We start from the raw sequence: 23,286 nt of genomic DNA, 5'->3' as shown, positions 1-23,286 counted from the left end.
TTCTTAAACTGAGAGAGTTAAAAAGAGCAATAAATGTTGGGAAAGGCAACTGGCTAGGCTGGGGAAGAAGAAGCTTCTTCCTATTTTATTTTGAGGCTGGAAATGAGGGTGAAAGGGGGGGGTGAACTGAAGAGGTTTCTTTTAAAAGCTGTTTTTTACTGAGTTCCTTCCTTTCTACTTTGAGAAGCTTTATTCTTTTAAAAGGTTACCTATGATAATGTATGAAATATATTAGCTTAAATATATTGGCTTAAATGTAATTATGCAAAGGATTTAAGAAATGCTAGATTCTTATTTCATATAGTTGTAAGAGTTGTATTTATCCTGAAATTAAGTCAGCCACCAGCCTAGCCCCCCTGCCAGACAAGAAGACGCCATCCAAGCAGCCATCCAAGCAGTCCTGATATATAGTTGTCAGACATTTGTTTAGAAACTTTCAAATGAAGGAGATCTTTCAATGTTGATGTGAAACTCAAGATCCTTGACATATGTTTAAGATAAAAATTTAAGATTAACCATTTGTTTTAGAAGGCAATAGGGCGAAGAGGGCAAGAGGTGAGCTGGTAATTAAGATTCCATGTAAGATATATTATTACTTATTTGTCATTTATAGATGTAACAATATATAGCTCTTTGTCTCCCTTATAAGGACAGGAGGATATGGGTGTATCTTTTGTGATTGGATATAGCAGGCAGCCAATAGGAATTTCAACCAGGCTGATTGGACAGATGCAGCCACAGGAGGAGCAAGGAGGGCTGGATTAAGGGAATATAAGTGCTGGCCATAATGGCAGGAGGCCAGGCCAGAGCTTGGTAACCATATACCACTGTGCCTCTCATTTATTTGTCTGACAAATAAATTATTATTTTAATTTCTCTATTGCTGCGTTGAATATTTCATTCCAGCTAAGCGTTAACCACAAGCAGGGTGCTACATTTTATGGTGCTCCTGTGACTCGGATAAGTGGTCTGCTGGAACGCAGCCCCTTCGCTCTACTGAGCAGGGTACAAGAGAGAGGATCTCTAAACTGCTTCCCAGCGCGCACTGGTAAATTTTTCCAGGGGGAACGCAGAAGTCTCGTCTGTCTGATACCCTGCTCACTGGCGGCGACGGACCGGGGGGAAACGGAACCAACCAAGGGTAAGTGCACAAAGGGATTTTTGGCCCTCCAATTAATTGGGAGGAAGAGAAGTCTTGATCAAACTTCTGCGTCTCAGTAAGTGGGAACTGAGTACGCTAGGTGGTTGGGTATATCAGATGGTGGTCTGGTGGGGGAAAAGGGAAGAATGGGAGGTAGAGTGTGGTGAAGTATCTTGCGCATTGTATGTGTGAGAAAGTACAGAGCAATCTGTAGCTGACCTGAGTGTGGAGTGGGTAGTACTTCGGTTCCCAGTGAGGCGACTCCATCTGGGCAAGGAAACCCACGAAGCGTGTGTGTGAGTGACTGAGTGGATACTTCACAGGGCCATACAATGGGAGTTGGGGGTTCAAAGGGGGAAAATACACCTCTTGAATGTATGTTAAATAATTTTAAGAAAGCCTTCTCAGGGGCATATGGAGTCAAAATGACGCCAGAGCGCTTGAGAACGTTATGTGAACTAGAATGGCCAAAACAAAATACTGGATGGCCATCTCAGGGAACTTTTGATATAAATTTAGTAAGCAAACTTTGGTCTAACATCACCAAAGAAACTGGAGGGTGCCCAGAACAATTTTCATATATAGATTCCTGGCTGAGCACATTAAATAAAAATCCTCCATGGATAAGGGAATGCAAAGTCCAACGATGCAAATTATTGGCTGTAAAAGCCGAAGCTAGGAAAGGAATCTTGCCAAATAAACTCAAACCCATTTTTGAGGGACCAGAGGAAGAGGTGCTTCCACCTCCACCCTATGCTCCACATCGAAGGGAGCCTAATCCAAACCCTCCACCAGTTGTAACCCCAAGGCAAGAAAGTGGAACGAATAATGGGGGTAGAGACACAGAACTTGACTCCTTGATAGATTATGATAAATATCTTCAGGAGGCATTGGAGTCCTATAACGAAGCCCAAGCGGAAGTGGTTATTCCATCTGTGAGTCCCAGTAGAACTCCATCTACAGTCTCTTTTAGTGGAACAACTGATTGCCTACCCCAAACCCCTGTACATCCAAGTCCTAGAGAATTATTACAGAAGTTACAGGGAGACCTTAATCGGTCAGCAAGCAATACAGCCAGGCGTATTAAGCTGCTAAAAGAACGCCTTGGGACAAATACCATCCCCTATGATTTGAGGCCCCTAGAGCAAAGTGAAGAAAAAGGTCACGTAGTAGCCCCTCTCAGAAGAGTATTTGATGCACTTGAGGAGCCTGTGCTGGTTAATGGGCAACCCGGACCAAGGCCACCTCGAACTTCGACCCTTCAGTACATTCCATTCACAACTACGGATCTGATGAATTGGAAAACACACACCCCATCTTTCGCAGAAAAACCTCAGGCTATGATGGACTTGGTGACTTCAATAGTAAATACTCATAGTCCTACTTGGACAGATTGTCGCCAGCTTCTGAATACTCTGTTCACCACTGAGGAAAGAAGAGACATAATTGAAAAGGCACAGATATATTTGCGTGAGCAGGCCAGAGTGGGAAATATTTTTAATATTGACCGTCATCTCCAAGATAACTTTCCCTTGGAAGATCCTAATTGGGATCCAAACAATGCAATTCATCTGGCCAGACTTACCACTTACCGCCAGACGCTTGTGCAAGGTATCCGCAGGGCATGCCAGAAGCCCACTAATATGTCTAAAGTCTCAGAAGTAGAACAAAAACCAAATGAGAGTCCGGGAGACTTTTTAGAGAGGCTGCAGGAAGCCTATCGTATATGGACTCCTTTTGACCCTGAAGCCCCTGAAAACAGTAGAATGATTACTGCTACATTTGTGGCCCAGTGCGCTTCTGACATTCGTAAGAAAATTCAGAAATCAGAAGGATGGGAAGGGATGCTGATGAGCCAAATTATGGCCATTGCACGCCGAGTTTATCGGAATAGGGATGAGGCTGAGAAGCAAGAGAAGAAAAAGTGGCAGAAGGAAAAGATGGTAATGCTAGCCACAGCAGTGAAGCAAGACTACCGCCCCTTAAATGGAGGAAGAGGGCGGGGAAGGAATCCACCACTGGGAAGGAATCAATGTGCGAATTGCAAGAAGGAGGGTCATTGGAAGCGGGAGTGTCCTGAACCCCTGAGGTTGGAAGAAGTACGCCCAGGCCCAGGCCCAGGCCCAGGCTCCGGCCCAAGAAACCAGGGACGGGGACGGGGAATGATCCGAAATGGAAGATATCAGAGACCTGGACAAGGACAGAGTAGAGACAATTTCATTGGACTGGCAGAGGAGGATTTTACCCAAGACTAGGAACGACCGGACTCCATAAAGTTAGGCTTCCAGGAGCCCACGGTCACGATTCAATTAGGGAGCCATTTAATAGACTTTATGATTGATACTGGGGCTGAATACTCAGTACTCCCAGAACTATTGCAGAAAAAGGCATCCAAAAGTGTAGTCATTAAAAGTGCCACTGGTCAGTCAGCTAAGAGGTCTTTCCTCCAACCTTTGGAATGCCAGATTGGGGGACATCGTTTAACCCATCAGTTTTTGTATATACCTGAGTGTCCAATACCTCTCTTAGGTAGAGATATGCTGTCCAAACTGCAGGCCCAAATCACCTTCACTCCTCGAGGTCCAGAAATGAAACTGCCATCAAAGGCAGCAGGAATAATTACCCTCTCAGTACCTAAGGAACAATCATGGCGCCTAATGTCAGCCTTGCAAGTCCAACCCACATTGGATACAGAATTAAACAAGCTCCTCCGAACCCTACAGGTGCCACCAGGAGTATGGGCCGAAAATAGCCCACCAGGAATGGCCAAGAATATAGCTCCAATTGTAGTAACCTTAAAACCTATGGCTACCCCTGTATCTGTAAAGCAATATCCTTTACCCCGGCGAGCAGCAGAGGGCATCCAGAAACATTTGGACCGCCTATTAAAATATGGTCTGCTTAAGCCCTGCCAATCAGAATGGAACACACCTCTTTTGCCTGTTCGGAAACCTGGGACAGATGAATACAGGCCAGTGCAGGACTTGAGGCTCGTAAACCAGGCTATCGAGACCTTGCACCCAAATGTACCAAACCCATATACCCTGCTGAGTTTGATCCCACCAGAAGCAACATTTTTTACTGTATTGGACTTGAAAGATGCATTCTTCTGTTGCCGGCTGGCACCACAGAGCCAACCTATATTTGCCTTCCAGTGGGAAGACCCTTTGACAGGAACAAAAGGCCAGCTAACCTGGACAAGATTGCCCCAGGGATTCAAAAATTCCCCAACTTTATTTGGCACTGCCTTGGCGAAGGATCTAACAAGTTACCCCTCAATACCTGGAGAAAAGGTGGTTCTGCAATATGTAGATGACCTTATACTAGCAGCAAAGGATTTTGATACCTGTAAAGAAGGGACAGAGGAACTGCTCCACTTGCTCTGGCAAGCTGGCTACCGAGTTTCCCAGAAAAAGGCACAGTTATGTTTAGAAAAGGTCAAATATTTGGGCTTTGACATCTCACACCAACAACGAGCATTGAGACCAGAGAGGAAAGAAGCTATTTGCCTTATCAAGGAACCTACCACAAGGAAACAACTTAGAGGATTCCTGGGAACAGCAGGGTTTTGTAGACTATGGATACCTGATTTCAGCAGTCTGGCCAAGCCCTTACATGAAAGCACTCGAGGTGCAGAAAAGGACCCATTCGTATGGGGACCTGAGCAGCAACAAGCCTTTTTAGTTATCAAACAACGACTTATGGAGGCCCCCGCCCTTGGACTGCCTAATTCGGAAAAACCCTTTCAGCTGTATGTACATGAACAGAATGGGATTGCAGCGGCAGTCCTGACCCAGAGATTAGGAAGTTGGAACCGTCCAGTAGCTTATTTGTCAAAACAATTAGACTCAGTAGCAAAAGGATGGCCTCCATGCCTAAGGGCAGTAGCGGCCACTGCAAGCCTTGTCAAAGAAGCTGATAAATTTACCTTCGGCCAGACGATGTATGTGAATGTACCTCATGCTGTTCTGACACTCATGGAATATAAGGGTAGTTATTGGCTAACGAACCCAAGGATGGCTAGATACCAAGGCCTATTGTGTGAAAATCCCAGGATTCATCTACGAGTAGTGAATATGCTCAATCCAGCGACTTTGCTGCCCCTACCAGAGGTAGATGATGAGGAATCACATGATTGTCTCCAAGTAATGGATGAAGTTTATTCCAGTAGACCCGATCTGAAAGATGAACCATTGAAAAATCCAGATGTTGTATATTATACTGATGGTAGCAGTTACCTGCATGAAGGTGCCAGACGAGCAGGATATGCTGTGGTCACCAATGAGGAAGTTGTGGAAGCTGAAGCTTTGCCTGCTGGCACCTCAGCACAAAAAGCTGAACTTATAGGTTTAACTAGAGCTCTGCAATTGGCAGCCGGATGTAAGGCAAACATCTATACTGATTCTAAATATGCCTTCTTAACCCTGCATGCACATGGAGCTCTATGGAAAGAAAGAGGTCTAATAGGAGCCCACGGGAAGGCCTTGAAATATGGACCTGAAGTAGAAATCCTGTTAGAAGCAGTATGGGCTCCAGAACAGATTGCTGTAATGCATTGCAAAGGTCATGGACGAGGAAGGGATCCAATAACCAGAGGAAATCATGCGGCTGACAAAGCAGCCCGAGAGGCAGCCCAAAAGCCTGTGGGAGGATTTATAGCAGCCCTCATACCAGAGGTAGCTCCAGAAGAAGTTAAACCTCACTATACCCCAGAAGAGAGGAAGTGGGCTGAACAGGAAGGAGCAGTTGTGAAGGACGGTTGGATGATCCTGCCGGACAATAGGATTTATGTACCTCATCATCTAGCAGGCACAATTGTAAGAAATTATCATGAATCTACTCACCTTGGCGGTACTGCAACCAGAGAGAGTCTCAGTCGGAAGTTGTATATTATTAACCTATCACAATTAGCAACTTGCATTTCACAGAAATGTGTTCTTTGTGCTAAAAACAATCCCAGGCAGGGACCGGTACAACCTCCTGGAATCCAACATGTGGGATATGTCCCCATGGAAAGTCTAATTGTGGACTTCACAGAGCTGGTCCCTTCTAAGGGATTCAAGTATCTCCTTGTGTTTGTAGACACTCTTACCGGATGGGTTGAAGCTTTTCCCACCCGAACTGAAAAGGCACGAGAGGTAACTAAGAGACTCCTCACTGAATTGATCCCGAGGTTTGGATTACCTAGATGCATTGGAAGTGATAATGGGCCAGCGTTCATTGATCAAGTAGTACAAGAAGTATGTCGAGTCCTACAAGTGAAATGGAGACTGCATGCAGCCTATAGGCCTCAGAGTTCAGGGAAAACTGAAAGAATGAATCGGACTCTGAAAACCCAATTGGCAAAATTAACCCAGGAAACGGGATTGGGATGGGTAGATGTGTTACCCATAACACTGTTTCGTGTTCGGTGTGCACCCACAAAAAGACTTAAGTTGTCACCTTTTGAGCTCCTGTATGGGAGACCGCCCTCCTTTGTTCAGGATATTCCAGCTGATCTTAAACAAATAGGAGACTATGTGACACAGGGACAAGTGCAATCTCTCTCCCGTGTTTTTGTTTCTCTTAACAGGTGGGTCCTCGAGCGCACGCCGTGCAGCATTGCCGAGCCGATTCATCAGTTCCAGGCTGGCGATAGCGTATGGGTGAAAGAGTGGAAACGTGATCCACTTGCACCTAAGTGGCGTGGACCTTACACCGTCTTGCTCTCTACTCCAACAGCGGTGAAGGTAGCTGAGGTGACCCCCTGGATTCATCACTCTCGTTTGAAGAAGTCTGAAGGCAGTTGGACGTGCAAAGGTGACCCCTCTAATCCTTTAAAACTGACTCTCTCCAAAAACCCCTGTATCTAGCCCTACCGGGAACGGGCTAGGTCACGGGCAACATTAGACGACCGGCCTGCTGCAGCCACAACCTGGAAGCTGGCTGACCTGCGCACGCCTGAAGCTTGAGGAGCATCTGAACCAGCGATTGTGAAAGGGAAGATTCTCTTATACAATTGATTGACTGCCCCCCCCCTTGTGGAACAATTATCAGAGATATTACTCATTGGGGATCCTCGGGATATATGTTTTGGTCTTGGTGGTTCCCCATTTCTGTCACTGGGGGAATTATATTGGGACTAATATTTATTTGCTATCACAATAAGGTAATCTTTTGTGGAAGGAATGCATATGCTAGACATCAACATGATTTTATTATTAATCCTGATCCCTTGGGAAGGGGAAGGGTCCTTGAATCTGACCAAATTTGCTAAATATGGATTCAGCCATGACCACAATATGTGGGTAGGTTTAGCTGAAATGGTAGCCAATGTTGCAAATAGGACCAATTGCCTTGTTTGCTCTCTTGGGCCAGATGATTCAGAGGGAGGTATGCCCTTATTACCGATACCATTAGATGCCATTGGTATGGTAAGCGAAATGCCACACCAAACAGAAATACAGAATTTCCCCGGATGGAACTCAACTAAACCATTACGAGTTATACCTGTACAAGGGGAATTCTGTGTACATAAATCATCAGATGCAGCTGATTCTACCATGATAGGCTCTTCTCATTGTCACTATACTTGGGATTATATTAAGAATAGTCATACCTGGGCACACGGTACTACCTATCGAACTCGGAATACCTTGCCCTGTGCACCTCCTTTTATTCATGCATGGAAAGTGGTATGGAACATAACTGTGACAGAAAAAGGCAATCTAACATACTGCACTGTGAACTCTCTACCTCTTTTGATATTTCGCCTTCTGTACTCCACGTACCAAAAACCTCAGACCCGATGGTTGTGGTGGATATGTGGAGAATGGGCATACAAGAAACTCCCTTCCAAATGGAGTGGGACTTGTTTCCTGGGATGGGTATTACCACCAATGTGGATTATGCCCACTAGTTCGGCCAAGCGAACACGAAGGAATGCTGATATTTCTCGTATAGCAGGAGGAAGTACCCAAAGTTGGAGCGGTACTGATGATTGGCCGCCAGAGCGCATTATAGCCTATTATGATCCTGCCTCCTGGAATCCTGGTGAGCTCATACAAGGGGCACGGGATCCTATTTATAATCTAAACAGAATAATTCGATTGCAAGCAGTAGTGGAACTTGTAACCAATGCAACGGCCCAGAGTTTGAGACTTATTGCACAACAGTTGGATGAAAGTAGAGCCGCCATTTTGCAGCTGAAAATGGGAATGGATTATGTACTTGCCAGGCAGGGAGGCCTATGTGGAGTCTTGAACTTGACAGGGAATGCCTGTTGCTTTAACATTTCTGATAATGGTGAGGCAATCCGTGTGTTGGCTACAAAGATGGAGAATATAGCACATGTCCCAGTACAAACATGGGAAGGATGGGATATGGGATGGCTCACCAATTGGTTACCTAATGTCACAGGACTCAAAGGGATACTATTGTCTTGCTTGTTTTTCTTGACAGTAGTGGTAATGGTTTTATGTATGGTGCCATGTATCATCTCATGTTTTAGAAGTACAATTAGCAAGATGGTTTCAAATGAAACTTTACCTCATATCATGGCCCTATACAGAGCTTTACCTCAGGAATATGATGAAGGTCAAGCTATCAAGGACACTTGGTATGAAGGTCCTTGAGCTTGAAAGGGGGGAATGTGGCATCTGAATATAGACTGCATTTTTAATCAAGACTTATATTGGCTTATATTTTGATCAGGTTCCTAAAATTCTAAAAATAATGTTTCTTCCAAGGTAGAAAACCAGCAAGCGGCTCCAGCAAGCAGCTGGCAAGCAAAGGGCCCCCTGGTTTATTGCGGTCATAAAAAGGCTGAGAAGCAGGTCATTGACCTTGCATGCTGTAGAGTACAACTAAGTTGTAAAAGTGGTAGGTAAATAGTAAAATGATACCATGGGCCTCTCTTAAACCTTGAGCTGTATTTTCTAAGGCCAGAGGCAAATGGGAAAAAAAACATCTAGCTGACAGAAAAAGAGGGCATTTTTAGGAAATCTTCTAAAAGCAGTTTCTTTCTTAAACTGAGAGAGTTAAAAAGAGCAATAAATGTTGGGAAAGGCAACTGGCTTGGCTGGGGAAGAAGAAGCTTCTTCCTATTTTATTTTGAGGCTGGAAAGGAGGGTGAAAGGGGGGGGTGAACTGAAGAGGTTTCTTTTAAAAGCTGTTTTTTACTGAGTTCCTTCCTTTCTACTTTGAGAAGCTTTATTCTTTTAAAAGGTTACCTATGATAATGTATGAAATATATTAGCTTAAATATATTGGCTTAAATGTAATTATGCAAAGGATTTAAGAAATGCTAGATTCTTATTTCATATAGTTGTAAGAGTTGTATTTATCCTGAAATTAAGTCAGCCACCAGCCTAGCCCCCCTGCCAGACAAGAAGACGCCATCCAAGCAGCCATCCAAGCAGTCCTGATATATAGTTGTCAGACATTTGTTTAGAAACTTTCAAATGAAGGAGATCTTTCAATGTTGATGTGAAACTCAAGATCCTTGACATATGTTTAAGATAAAAATTTAAGATTAACCATTTGTTTTAGAAGGCAATAGGGCGAAGAGGGCAAGAGGTGAGCTGGTAATTAAGATTCCATGTAAGATATATTATTACTTATTTGTCATTTATAGATGTAACAATATATAGCTCTTTGTCTCCCTTATAAGGACAGGAGGATATGGGTGTATCTTTTGTGATTGGATATAGCAGGCAGCCAATAGGAATTTCAACCAGGCTGATTGGACAGATGCAGCCACAGGAGGAGCAAGGGGGGCTGGATTAAGGGAATATAAGTGCTGGCCATAATGGCAGGAGGCCAGGCCAGAGCTTGGTAACCATATACCACTGTGCCTCTCATTTATTTGTCTGACAAATAAATTATTATTTTAATTTCTCTATTGCTGCGTTGAATATTTCATTCCAGCTAAGCGTTAACCACAAGCAGGGTGCTACACCATGAGCATGCCTGAGTCTGGATGTGCAACTGGAGAGGGTGAGAAAAACAGTCGCCCTGAACCAAATTTGAAAATTGCAATGGATAGAGAGGGGGGGGGGAGGATTAGATTCTCAATTATACTCTCTATTGCTTCGTGTAGGTTATCAATGGAACCCCTGAAAAAGATATGGCACACAAATGATTCCCAAGGATGGGAATAAAATCTGCTTCCAGATTTCTTTGGGGAAACTCCTTGAAACTATTGCACAGATGGGAGAGCAGGAGCTGGTCGCTCGCGCATGCGCCTGGCAGGGACCTGGCCTCGTCGTGAGCAGCAGAGCTTCCCGCCGTGGGGCTCACGGCGGACTCCCGAGAAGGGCACAGAGGCTGCAGCGCCTGCTGTCGCTTACTCCAAAGTAAGTGTGTACGCACCTACCTGGGACTAGTTGGCCCGATCTGACTCAATGCACTTACTTCTGAGTAGACATTTAGGGGAGGGGGTGAAATGTTGCGCCTGCCTGTTGCGCCAACAAGGAGAGGGAGCTTTCTTGCAGGAAAAGCGCCAGGAAAGTGTTGTTCTTATTACACCTGTTGCTTGAGAGAACTGCCAGCACGGCAAGGAGGCAAGGTGCGCGCCCAAAGGGCGGCAGACCCGTGTATGGCTGCGCGTGTGTGAATGTGAAGTTGCGTGCAGTGGGCGAGAGACGAGCCCTGCAGCCAGGGAGAAAGTGTGGTTCCCACAGGCTTTCTCATGGGAAGCGGGCAAGGCAGGGAAGAGGCGCTTGCCCTCCGAGGCTGCAGCAGGACATGATACAAGAGCGAGCGCGCAAGAGGCGTGTGCACGCCAGGCACAGATGGCAGCAGCGGCTCCCTCCGAAAGCGAGGGGCGGGGATTCGTCTTCTGAGGGTATAGGCAGCAAGGAGCCAAAGACAGCTCCCGAGCGTGCAAAGGGAAGGCAGTGTGGTGTGGCGGTTAGAGAGCTGAACGTGGGGGCCGACCTGATCTTACTCAGAGCAGAGCCGCGGACATTACGGGACACAGAGAGAGTTTGGTGAGAGCCTGCAGTTCTATGATTCTTTGAGAGCAGGAGAAGGACTTTTCCGCTTTCTCAATGCCATCCATCATTAAAAAATAATAATCTTATATCTATAAAAACATATCAGTTCCAACAGTCATACAACAGATCTTCTCATCTTATACAATATTTTAGACTTCCGTCAACACCTCTGATGATTTCCCATTCTTTATCACTTATTCTGCATTTCTTAATTTCTAGATTACATTTAATTATCCTTAACTAATAATGCTTTTCATAGTCTTTCTTGCAGTATTTCAAACTATCCACCTTACCAAACTTCTTGCAGTCCTACTAGCGTAATCTGTTCATCACAATTACTTTTCAAATAGTTCATATATTTACTCCAGTCTTCTATAAATCTCTGATCCCACAGGTTTCAAATCCTTCCTGTTAATTTATCTAATTCTGCATAGTCCATCAACTTCACCCTCCATTCTTCTTTCGTTGGTAGTCCTTTCTGCTTCCATTTATGTGCCAAGGATATTCTTGCTGCAGTCATTGCATATAAAAACAACTTACAATCCTGTCTATTAATATCATCTCCTACAATGCCAAGTAAAAATGCTTCTGGTTTCTTAATCAATGTATATTTCAACATCTTTTTCATCTCATTATATATCATTTCCCAGAAGCTTTTCACTTTTTTACATTCCCACCACATGTGATAAAAAGGTCCTTCCTTTTCTTTACATTTCCAACATTTATTACTTATTTTATACATTTTAGCTAATTTTACTGGGGTGATATAACACCTATACATCATTTTCATCACATTTTCTTTCAAAGCATTGCATGCAGTAAATTTTAATCCTTCCTTCCACAGTTTCCCCCAATCTTTTAACTGTATAGTATACCCAAAATCTTTGGCCCAGTGTATCATAACCGACTTTACCTCTTCATCTTTCAAATGCCATTCAAGCAGCAATTTATACATTTTAGACAATTTTTTTTATTTATTATTCAATACATCAATTTCAAATTTTGATTTGTTATCATCAAATCCTTTCCCCCTCAAATCCTGTTTAAACATTTCATTGACTTGGCAATAGTGCAGCCAATCACTTACATATTCTTTAACCTAAAAGAATAACCACTTTAACCCAAGTGGTTAGCACGCTGTCCACCAGCCCAACCCCACCACCACCACCACCAAGGTACCCCTGCCCATACGGGCCAGTCTTGACAGACTCTAGGGTTGTGCACCCATCTCACTCTATAGGCCGGGGGCCAGCGCTGTCTGCAGACACTTCCGGGTCACGTGGCCAGCGTGACAAGCTGCATCTGGCGAGCCAGCGCAGCACACAGAAACGCCGTTTACCTTCCCGCTAGTAAGCGGTCCCTATTTATCTACTTGCACCCGAGGGTGCTTTCGAACTGCTAGGTTGGCAGGCGCTGGGACCGAGCAACGGGAGCGCACCCCGCTGCGGGGATTCGAACCGCCGACCTTTCGATCGGCAAGTCCTAGGTGCTGAGGCTTTAACCCACAGCGCCACCCGCGTCCTTTTCCACCAGCCCAAAGAGTGCTGGATTGTCTGTGTGCCACTTGTTCGCTTATGGTAGTCTGTTGTAACATACACAGAGCTACTCTCTCAACCGGAAAGGAGAGTAGAACACTTCAAAATGAATAAATTAATCAGCCACAGGTTTGCTTGATCTATAAGTGATACGTTGTGGTCTTAATATTGATCCCTTAATTGGTCTAGGGGTTTTCAATTCAGCTATGCAGTTGTTCCTCGCAATATTGACTTGATAAAATGCTTATGACCCTGAGAGGTAGTGCCTGGCCCATGGTCACTCAGTGAGCTTCATGGCCTGCTGTGGATTTGGACCCTGGTCTGCCCAGTCTTAGTTCAACCCTCTTAGCACTACCTTTTACTGAAGAAAATAAACTTGTTCAGAAACAGCATAGTCAAAGAGCATACACCGAGTGCTCCTAGCAGCCTTCTTCATCTTCCCAGAGGCACAGCTCTTAGTTACTGATTAACTGGAGTCCTGGAGCCGCTCCGTCTGCAACAACACAACATACTGGTTGAGACACACACACTCTACACACAGACTGAGGCCCACAGAGATGGCTGGTTACATTTATAGGGAACCCAAGATGAGTCCCGAGTCACAGTGACCCAGCATTTGACTGCTAACACTTAGGCTTGACAGATTTGTGTAGCCCTCGTAGGCCGCGCTGCCTAGGCCTGGCCTGCTTCTGCTCTCAAGAACCTTTGTCTCCTGACAAAACCTCAGCCCTGTCCTTAAGCGCTTAGCCATCTTCTGGGTTCTTGGGACAGGAGCATGCAGCTAAAGTGTCCCATCCTTGCTGCTCCTCACCAGTTCAGAGTCAGGCAGGTCTTTGGCCAGTTTGTGGCGATGCATCGACTTTGAGGTGATCGAGAGAAGTGAAGCTACTGTGGAACCATTGCTCTGCCAAGTCCTCAAGGGGCGGTACAGAGTTCTCCTCCCTCCCACTTAGTCCCACAGCCACGCTGAGAGGCAGGGATTGGGCATTCAGTGAGCTTCACGCCTTGTGTGGATTTGGACCCTGGTCTTCAACACTCTTGCCACTACCTGTCAGAGGAACTGGCAAAAAGCCACAGGAAAAGATTTTGCAAGGATACAACAGTCTCTCAATCTGTGCACTTTTGCCCATGCTAGACCCCAGCAATGCTTATGCAGCTGCAGTAAAAGAGCCAGGATGCTTCCTTGGATGTTTGAGCATGGGCCATACTGGAGATCTAACTCCTTTTTGTGTCTCTCCTCCTGCTGTAGGTCCGAGGGCGGCTTCCAAAGAAGCTACTGGGTAAGTTTGTTTTACTTAAAGTCTTTGGAAAAGAGGTGGACAATATTGACGCTGCTTCTGTGCAGTCGCTTTGACTGTGAGCCCGATCGAGATGCACAACAGTGCACTGCCGCCTTGGGCAAACGAGAAGCTATGGAGGGATCATGCAACTTTTTGTTCTTTTCAAAGTTTGCACTTCAAGACTTTTATTTTTTAAAAAAATCCCCTTTGCAAATTCGAGAAGTTTCCCCATGTTGTGCCTCAGCATTTGACGCTGCTTCTGTGCAGCCTCACCAGTGCACTGTGCTCACTAGAAAGACTCCCTTAAAAATCCATTCTTTGCCAAACTCATTTTGGCACCAATGCTCTCCCTGATAACAACAACAACAATTTATTATTTATACCCCGCCCATCTGGCTGGGCTACCCCAGCCACTCTGGGCGGCTTCCAACAAAATATGAAAATACAGTAATCCATCAAATATTAAAAGCTTCCCTAAACAGGGCTGCCTTCAGATGTCTTCTAAAAGTCTGGTAGTTGTTGTTCTCTTGGACATCTGGTGGGAGGGTGTTCCACAGGGCAGGTGCCACCACCGAGAAGGCTCTCTGCCTGGTTCCCTGTAACTTGGCTTCTCGCAGCGAGGGAACCTCCAGAAGGCCCTTGGAGATGGACCCAGGTGTCTGGGCAGAACAATGGGGGTGGAGACGCTCCTTCAGGTATACTGGACCGAGACCATTTAGGGCTTTAAAGGTCAGCATCAACACTTTGAATTGTGCTCAGAAACGTACTGGGAGCCAATGTAGGTCTTTCAAGACCGGCGTTATGTGGTCTCGGCAGCCGCTCCCAGTCACCAGTCTAGCTGCCGCATTCTGGATTAATTGCAGTTTCCGAGTCACCTTCAAAGGTAGCCCCACGTAGAGCACATGGCAGTAGTCCAAGCAGGAGATAACTAGAGCATGCACCACTCTGGCCAGACAGTCTGTGGGTAGATAGAGTCTCATCCTGCGTACCAGATGGAGCTGGTAAACAGCTGCCCTGGACACAGAATTGACCTGCGCCTCCGTGGACAGCTGAAGGAGAAAAATAATCATTTCCTTAATAACATTTTAAATAGTGTATTTAACTAAAACAATAAAATTATAGCATATGTATCCATGTTTGTTAACTGATGTGGTTAAACGTGGGGGTTTTTTTGTTAAAAACCCCCAAAAAAACTTAGACTGAGTTTTAGCACACATGAAAGACTTAAAACAAATACTGTACTTCTTTCCTGATGAATAGCCTTTGGACTATAATGTAACTTAAATAGAAAACTATCTTTAGAAAGAACTTTCCTCCAAAAGCATTTTATTTTAAAAATCCAATTTAAATAAAAAACAGATTTTTTAATTGTTCTTTTTTAAATCATTGATTTTTATCCACCCTGTTGGGTGTACACATTGAATGTGTCATACCTGGAAAATACCTCTTGCAAGAGCAGCCATAGGAGGTGCACTCTAGTAGAGGCAACTCCAATGAATTTCATTTAAGATTTCCCATCGTCCTCAGCTTGGCTATGTGCCCTGGTTCTTCTTGAAGAAGAGACATTCATCATGAGTTCTTCCCTTCTCCTTATCAGACTCTTGTATAAAGAGGACTGTCAAGGTAGGGAAAGATGCTCCACCTCGTAATAATCCTAATTGTTTTAGCTAATCTCTTGGCTGAAAGATAGAAAACTAATAGTTTTGTGCCTGCTTCTTAGCCTAATCCTGTTTCTTCCCACGTGAATGCAGTTCTATAGAGTAACATGAAAGACACCCTAACTCAGGCTTCCTCAACCTCGGCCCTTCCGATGTTTTGAGACTACAATTCCCATCCTCCCTGACCACTGGTCCTGCTGGCTAGGAATCATGGGAGTTGTAGGCCAAAAACATCTGGAGGGCCGAGGTTGAGGAAGCCTGCCCTAACTCCTCAAGATGTTGAACTTGCTCCAGCTTCGGAGTACCTGCTATAAAAGAGACAACTCTAAGAAAGTCACGGTGCTCCAAAGCGTCACCAGTTGCATCAAGTTGCTTTAGAGAGAGCATTCATGATCATCATTATCACATTACAGAATTGCTTGACGACTAAGCAGGGAGCAGCACATGGAGATAAGGGGGGAAGCAAGTACTCTGCAGCCTGTGCCTCTCCCATCCCTGTACATCATGAGTCAGGGGTACCAAGGTCAGGGGTACCACTGCTAGTCATAGATTCTTTCTTACGTAAGCCCTGTAAGCATCCGATTTCCACCTCCCCAAATCCTTTATTCTTTCCGTGGAGAGCCCGAGGTGGACCGCAGTGGTAGCGGCCCCGATCCGAAAGGAGTGAGCCGCGAATTCGGCAGCAGGCAACCCGCATGCTGACAACGCCCTGCGCATCACCCGTGTAAACTGGTGTCTAGCCAACAACGAACCATCCGCATGGATAAACAGGGGGCCAGGGCCACTGGGTCTTAAGTATAGGAAACACCTAGTATCCCTCACAGGGCAGGGACCACTGCCTTGTGCTGCTGGTAACTGAATGAGGGCACCCCTACCCTGTTGATCCGTCTTGGAGCTCCGAACTTGAACTAACAGTTGGCTCCCAGATAGGGTCAGATCACTTAAGAGGATGCCCCTTTGGCCGTGGGGAACCCCTCCCTCGCAAACTAGCTCCCCTATGCGGAGGGCACCAAAGAAGGCTATGGAGTAAGCCGCGGAAAATAGGCGAGCTTCGTATTTCGACCAACAAATTGCACGTAATTTTTTGTGTATCTGGGTCAGAATATCATAAGTTATGGGCCTCCTCTTATCCGAACTGGGGGGCTGAGCCCGGCGCCAACCCTCTAAGGTCTTACGCACTATAAATTCGGCGCACGGGTCGGTGGCGAAAAAGGTTTTACAAAAATATGAGATCCCAGCGGACTGAATATTGAGAGTCTTTGGTGCCCTGCCTAGCTCCTTCAGATGGGCCAAGTAGTGGAGGACCTCCCTCGTTGAGGGAATAGCGTTCTGCCTCGAGCTGTGCATTCTGCTGCGGAACTTTAAGAAGTCAGCCCACGCTTTCTTGTAAGATCTCATTGTGGAAGGGGCGACTGCACCGAATACTCCCTTCATCACTTCTTGCTCCCAAGACTCCAGAGGTGCTCCGGGAAAGGCATTGATGATTGTTCCGCGTCCGGCGCTAATGAGCGGAAGCGCTCCATCTGAAAGCGAGACAGAGCATCCGCAATGTCATTATTGATGCCAGGTACAAATTTGGCCGAAAAATATATATTCTGCTCAAGACATAGGAGGACGAAGGCCCGTAACAGGTCTCCCACCCTGGTGGAACGCGCGGACTGTCTGGACAGAACCGCTACTACCGCCTGGTTATCTGTGTTGAAACAAACCCTATGATTACGGAACTGCTCTGCCCACAGATGTACTGCCACTACGATAGGGAAAAATTCTAAAAATGTAAGGTCGCGAGTGATGGGCTGGCCCTGCCAGTCCGCGGGCCACCTTTGGGCGCACCACTGGCCCCTGAAATAAACTCCAAAACCCAAAGAGCCTGCCGCATCAGACTGGACTTGGAAGTCCGCGCTGAGTGCCATGGAATCCTGCCATAAGGATATACAGTTGTACTTGTCGAGGAATTGTAGCCAAACTCCCAGGTCCGCCTTAACTTCTTTGGAGAGGCGCACCCTATGTTGTGGTGCCCTGAGACCAGCCGACAATCTGGCTAGGCGGCCGCAAAAGGGGCGACCTGGAGCCACTACCCTACACGTGAAGTTTAGATGCCCCAGCAAAGATTGGATTTGCCTTAGAGTAACCTTCCTTAGCGGCAGTAGCTGTTGGATCGATGCCTTAAGGGCGACCAGCTTTTCCCTGGGCAACCTGGATGTTTGGGCCACAGTGTCTAGTTGAATGCCCAGATAGACAATGGATGTGGCAGGACCCTCCGTTTTCTCATTGGCCAGGGGAACCCCCAGTTCCCCGGCCAGGGCTGTGAAAGCCTCCAAGAGAGCAGAACATCGTTGTCTGTTATCTGCCACCAAAATAAAATCATCCAGGTAATGCGACACGCCCGAAGACCCTGTCCTGAAGCGTAAGGCCCAACCGAGAAACGTACTGAAAGACTCAAAGGCTGAGCAAGCTACGGAGCAGCCCATAGGCATTGCTTTATCAATGAAATACGCCCCCTCAAATCTAAAGCCCAACCAGCGAAAGTCGTCTGGATGGACGGGTAAAAGGCGGAACGCCGACTCAATATCTCATTTGGCAAGAAGTGCCCCTTGCCCAAATCTGCGGATCATCTTAACCGCCTGGTCGAAGGAGGCATATTTCACCGTGCAAAACTCCTGGGGAATCGCGTCATTGACTGAGCCTCCTCTAGGATAAGAGAGGTTGTGTATCATGCGGAATTCGCCCGGGGTCTTCTTTGGAACGATACCCAGGGGGGATAGATGAAGTCCTTTGAAGGGAGGGTTGGGAAAGGGGCCTGCTACTCTACCTGCCCTAATTTCTTTCTCTATCTTTTTCCTAGCGATCTCTGGCCTTTCCCTAACAGATTTTTGATTTTTTGGATCCCCGGTATTAGGCGGGAAAGCTACGGGGATCCTGAAACCCATAGAGAACCCCTCCCAAAGGTATTGAGCTGCTGTCCGATCGGGGTATTGATCAAGCATAACTTTGAGCGGCTGAAGACGAATAGGAGAGGAGGCCATCCCAAGATGCAAGTTACTGACGGCTACCAGGTCCCTGTTGGGCAGAACCGGGGGCACCCCTGTTGCTGTTGTGGAAGAACCCCCTGCCACCTCGAAAGGGCTGCTGTTTGTTCTTGAAGCACGCCGAGGCGGGATGGTTCCCCCAGCACCGCTCACATTCATGCAGATACTTACAGGAGGGACGAGAGCACACGCCCTTATTGAACTCCCAGCACAGGCGGCGCCGTTTTGTCTCTGTCTTACCCGCCTTCGCTGGTTCCAGGTTTTTCTTTTCAATGTAGGGATTAACGTCCTCGCCCCAGTAGTTAGGATCCCTCAAGTCCCATCGTGTGGAAGGCAGGAGGGAAGCATTTCTACGGAAATTCTCATCATATGTTAAAGCTGCATTTTGTCCTGCAAGTGTGTGGGCGCTCCTTACATGAGCCAAATATGCGACCAAATCCATGGAGCGGCGTGGATAAGCAGCGCAAACAACTCCCATAAAAACCTGGTACCCGTCCAACCAATTCTCGAAGGTGCGCTCTGCCCTAGGTGTCCTGTACCTCCACTTACCAAAGGAGCGCCTCTTTTCCCCTTTTCCCGTTAGTTTAGTGGGGGGGAGAAGAGTAAACATGTCAACGTAGTCCCCATTGAGGATCTTATTCCTCTTCCTCTGGGACAAATGGTTACCCAATATGAAATCAGTGGACTGGTTGGTGGCAACCTTTATGTCTTCGACCAACGCCCCATCTTTCCAATCTAGCACTCCATTGAAAGTCTTACGGTGGGAATTAGCCCTCCTTTCGTGCACCCAAAGTGGAATCCTGTGATTCCCTTCACCAAAACCCCAGTAACCATCCATTGGAGCCTCACCATCAGAATCCAAGGATGACGTACCTGACTCGTCCTCTGTCTCGGACTGCTTACTTCTTTTCTTCTTTGCTGACGTGTGCTTCTTCTTAGATTTTCTTTCCCCCCCTTGCTTCTCAACGTTGGCTGGGTTCGCCCCTGCAGCTGGCTGGGCACCCTGGGGGTCCACCTGCTCCTCCTCCTCGCCGGAGCCCGCACTGTCCTCTGTAGAGCTGTGCTGGGGCTGCTGTTCCTGAAAGACACTAGGAATATCTACAACCTGTGACAAGGCATTGCTGTTAGCACCTTTTGCAGTAGCCTTCCCCCTGGCGGGACCTTTAGCAGGTGCTTTACCTTTTCCGATATTTTGATTGGCTCTCTTAGTGATGGCTGCCTGGGCCCGGGTATTGGGGCGACCTAGGTTTGCAGTCTCTGACTGGGTGCTGCTCCCCACAATGGCTGGGATGCCTGCTGCCCCAGCCCCTGATATCTAGGAGGGGTGTCGGGTATTACTTCCTGTGATGGCTCCGGAGCTGGAAGCGCTGGGGCCCCCCTTGGCCTACACTGCCTGTAAAATGTTTCAAAAGCCATGAAAAATTGGACGAAGGCTTGAGGGTCACAGGGCATGGCCGGTACCTGTGCTCCCCCATTGCCTGCGGGAGGTGGCAGCTGATTGGTGGAAGTGGAAGCCTGCTGGTCGCCACCGGACGCCATTTCTATTCTGAAACGCCCAAGGTAACTGCAGAAATTATTAGCCTACTAGTTCAGTGCTGACCAGCCTGAGCGGAACTGTGCACTATCCAAAGCCTCCGGATCACCCACACGGCCTAAAGCTGCACACAGTTCAGTATTATTGACACTGGCTAGCTCCCACTTAAATCAAGAAAGTCTAGTTGCGCCTAGTTCAGTATTATCGGCACTGGTTTGGTTGCACTTTAAACCGGAGAAGCTAGCTGCACCTAGTTCAGTATTATCAACACTGTCTCAGCTGTGACTTTAATCCAGCAAAACCCTAGTTCAGTATTAACAACACTGGCTTAACTCTACTTAAATTCAGGCAAGCTAGCAGCGACCTAGTTCAGAATTATCGCACTTAAATTCACTGAATCCTATTTATTCATTAATTATTATATATATATATTTATATTTATTTATTCTTTTATTTTATTTTATCCTTTTTATTTATTTATTTATTATTATTATTATTATTATTATTATTATTATAACACAGTGCTGCTGCTGCACTGTGAGTTGGGAAGGCCGCTCCCTCCTCAGGCTGATTCCACCTGGCCCAGGGGGCGGGGCCCAGACTGACTCACCATCGCAACAGCTTAAGAGGCCTCACAAGGCATCGGAACACCACTGCTGCTGCTGCACTGTGAGTTGGGAAGGCCGCTCCCTCCTCAGGCTGATTCCACCTGGCCCAGGGGGCGGGGCCCAGACTGACTCACCATCGCAACAGCTTAAGAGGCCTCACAAGGCATCGGAACACCACTGCTGCTGCTGCACTGTGAGTTGGGAAGGCCGCTCCCTCCTCAGGCTGATTCCACCAGGCCCAGGGGGCGGGGCCCAGACTGACTCGCCATCGCAACAGCCTAAGAGGCCTCATGAGGCACCGGGACACCACTGCTGCTGCTGCACCGTGGGGGTTGAGGAAGGCCGCTCCCTCCTGTAGGCCCACTCCACCAGGCCTAGGGGGCGGGGCCCATACTCGCCACCACTCCTGTTTTAAGGACACTGGTGTTGCCGCAGCAAATGTTTAAAATGTTTTTATATATTTTAAAATGTTTTATAGGGGTTTTTACTTTTTACTTTGTTGTACCACCGTGAACGGTGGTTTTTATTGATGTATTTTTATTTTGTTCCGTTGTATTTTGGTTTGGGGTTGGATATTAAGTGGGGTGGGGATTTGTTTTGTTGGTACAATTGTTTTTGGTCTGTTTCGCTTTCTATTTTGTAAATGGAGGTTGGTTTGAGGCTTGGGATTGCTACCGTAGTGGGGCGAGGGAGGTATGGCGGTGGGGGCAGATGTCATAGGCGAAGGGGATCGAGATATGGATATGCTCGTACCCCTTCCAATCTGCGCCCCATCCCGAGGGACGAAGGTAGGGTGAGCAAGGATTACTCACCTCCGTGACTGGTGTTGTGCAATGCCAAGTCTATAGGCAACAAAACTGCCACCCTGCGAGACTTCTTCACCTCGCACGGGGTTGACCTGGCTTGTGTGACGGAGACCTGGGTGCGCGAAGGGGAAACTGTTACCTTACGAGAGATGGCGCCCCCGGGTTTCTCCGTCCTCCACCAGTCGCGGACTGTGGGCCGGGGGGGAGGGGTGGCATTATTAATCCGAGAAGACTGTTCTTTCAGGGCTCTACCATCGCCATCGATCCCCGGCATTGAATGTGTTGGCCTAGTGTGGGGCTCCGAGGTGAGCTTGGCTGTCTGGCTGGTGTACCGGCCACCTAGCGCACCACCAGCCACCCTGTCAGGCCTGCTGGAGGCGGTGGCCGGCTGGGCCTTGGAGTTCCCTAACCTATTGGTATTGGGGGACTTCAACATCCATGCTGATGCCATTCCCTCCTCACAGGCACTGGACCTGGTGTCTTCCATGGCGACACTAGGGCTCTCCCAGTTTGTGTCGGGCCCCACACATCAAGCAGGCCACACGCTGGATTTGATCTTTGGCGCTGGTATAGATGTGATCATGTTTCCTTCAATGAAGGTGCCATGGTCTGATCACTACGCACTGAAAGCCAGGATTGATTTTCCACCCCCACCCTGCTTAGGTGGTGAGCCAATTTGGGCTCGCCCGCAGAGGCTGATGGACCCTGATAGATTCCGCCAAGCCTTGCGGGACCTTGCTCCCCCTGGCGACTCATTGACTGAGCTTGTGGAGGGCTGGAATATCCAGCTCCTAGCAGCCATCGATGAGATCACACCTAGGCGCCCTCTGCGACCCCGCAGAAACCGGGCTCCCTGGTTTACCGAGGAGCTTCGGAAAATGAAGCGGGACCTTGCAAAAGATAGAGGGGGGTTTGCCCTGCCGGACTTAAGACTGTACTATGAATCGGCAGCTTTTTGCTGGTTGAAAGACTGGCTACTTCTTGAGAACACGGACATTTTGGATTTGGAAGGGTTTGACAACAGATTTGGTTGGCATGCATATATATGGTATGACAAGGTAAAAATGCATAAAGGCTTTAAAAACCATATTGTCAGGAAAGCATTATATAATGTTTGGATGCGGTATAAAGATCTATTGGAAAGTAAAACTCCCAGGTGGTTATCACCAATGGAAGCCAAAGAAGTGAAAAAACTTAATATGGAGTCTAAATGGCCAAAATACTGGGAAATTTTAGAGCAAGATGAGGGGTAAAATCAAACTACAGAGCTATGAAAAATTGAAGTTTAAGGTACGAGACTGGCTTCATTATTATCAAATAATGGAGGTGTTTAAACAGGACAGGAAAGTTGGCTTCCAGATGGAGAGGTCAAAACTAGAAACAGAACTGTTAGAACCCAATACTAAGAACTTGTCAAGAATGTATAATTTGCTGTTGAAATGGAATGCACAGGATGAAACTGTGAAATCAGCCATGATTAAATGGGCACAAGACATCGGTCATGACATCATGTTTGTTGACTGGGAACAGTTATGGACCACTGGCGTTAAGTTCACGGCATGTAATGCCTTAAGAGAAAATATTATGAAAATGATTTACAGGTGGTACATGACCCCAGTCAAACTTGCAAAAATTTATCATTTGCCCAATAACAAATGCTGGAAATGTAAGGAGGCTGAAGGTACCTTTTACCATCTTTGGTGGACCTGCCCGAAGAT

At 46.9% G+C, this 23,286-nt stretch overlaps 1 protein-coding gene across 1 annotated transcript; it reads right to left on the bottom strand.

Moving 5' to 3' along the window:
• Positions 1–16,134: 16,134 nt before the first annotated feature.
• On the bottom strand, positions 16,135–20,159 carry LOC144326331 (integrase/recombinase xerD homolog). The gene is made up of 3 exons (XM_077922871.1): positions 20,082–20,159; positions 19,494–19,725; positions 16,135–17,114 (listed from the first exon to the last, which is right to left on the bottom strand). Exons 1-3 carry the CDS (start codon positions 20,157–20,159, stop codon positions 16,135–16,137), a joined length of 1,290 nt encoding a protein of 429 aa, XP_077778997.1.
• Between the last annotated feature and the right edge of the window lie 3,127 nt (positions 20,160–23,286).

This window comes from Podarcis muralis, chromosome W (assembly GCF_964188315.1).
Source record: "Podarcis muralis chromosome W, rPodMur119.hap1.1, whole genome shotgun sequence".
NCBI lineage: Eukaryota > Metazoa > Chordata > Lepidosauria > Squamata > Lacertidae > Podarcis > Podarcis muralis.
Note: the sequence above shows the minus strand (reverse complement) of the source record. Positions and strands in the feature narration are given on the sequence as shown.

Bases quoted from the DNA above. Each gene is read 5' to 3' on its own strand.
- LOC144326331 (XM_077922871.1), bottom strand. From the start codon at position 20,159: ATGGCGTCCGGTGGCGACCAGCAGGCTTCCACTTCCACCAATCAGCTG. The intron at 19,726-20,081 runs GTACCGGCCATG...GCCTTGTCACAG, and splicing joins CAGGCAATGGGGGAGCACAG to GTTGTAGATATTCCTAGTGT. The intron at 17,115-19,493 runs GTACGTCATCCT...TCTCGCTTTCAG, and splicing joins CGAGACAGAGGACGAGTCAG to ATGGAGCGCTTCCGCTCATT.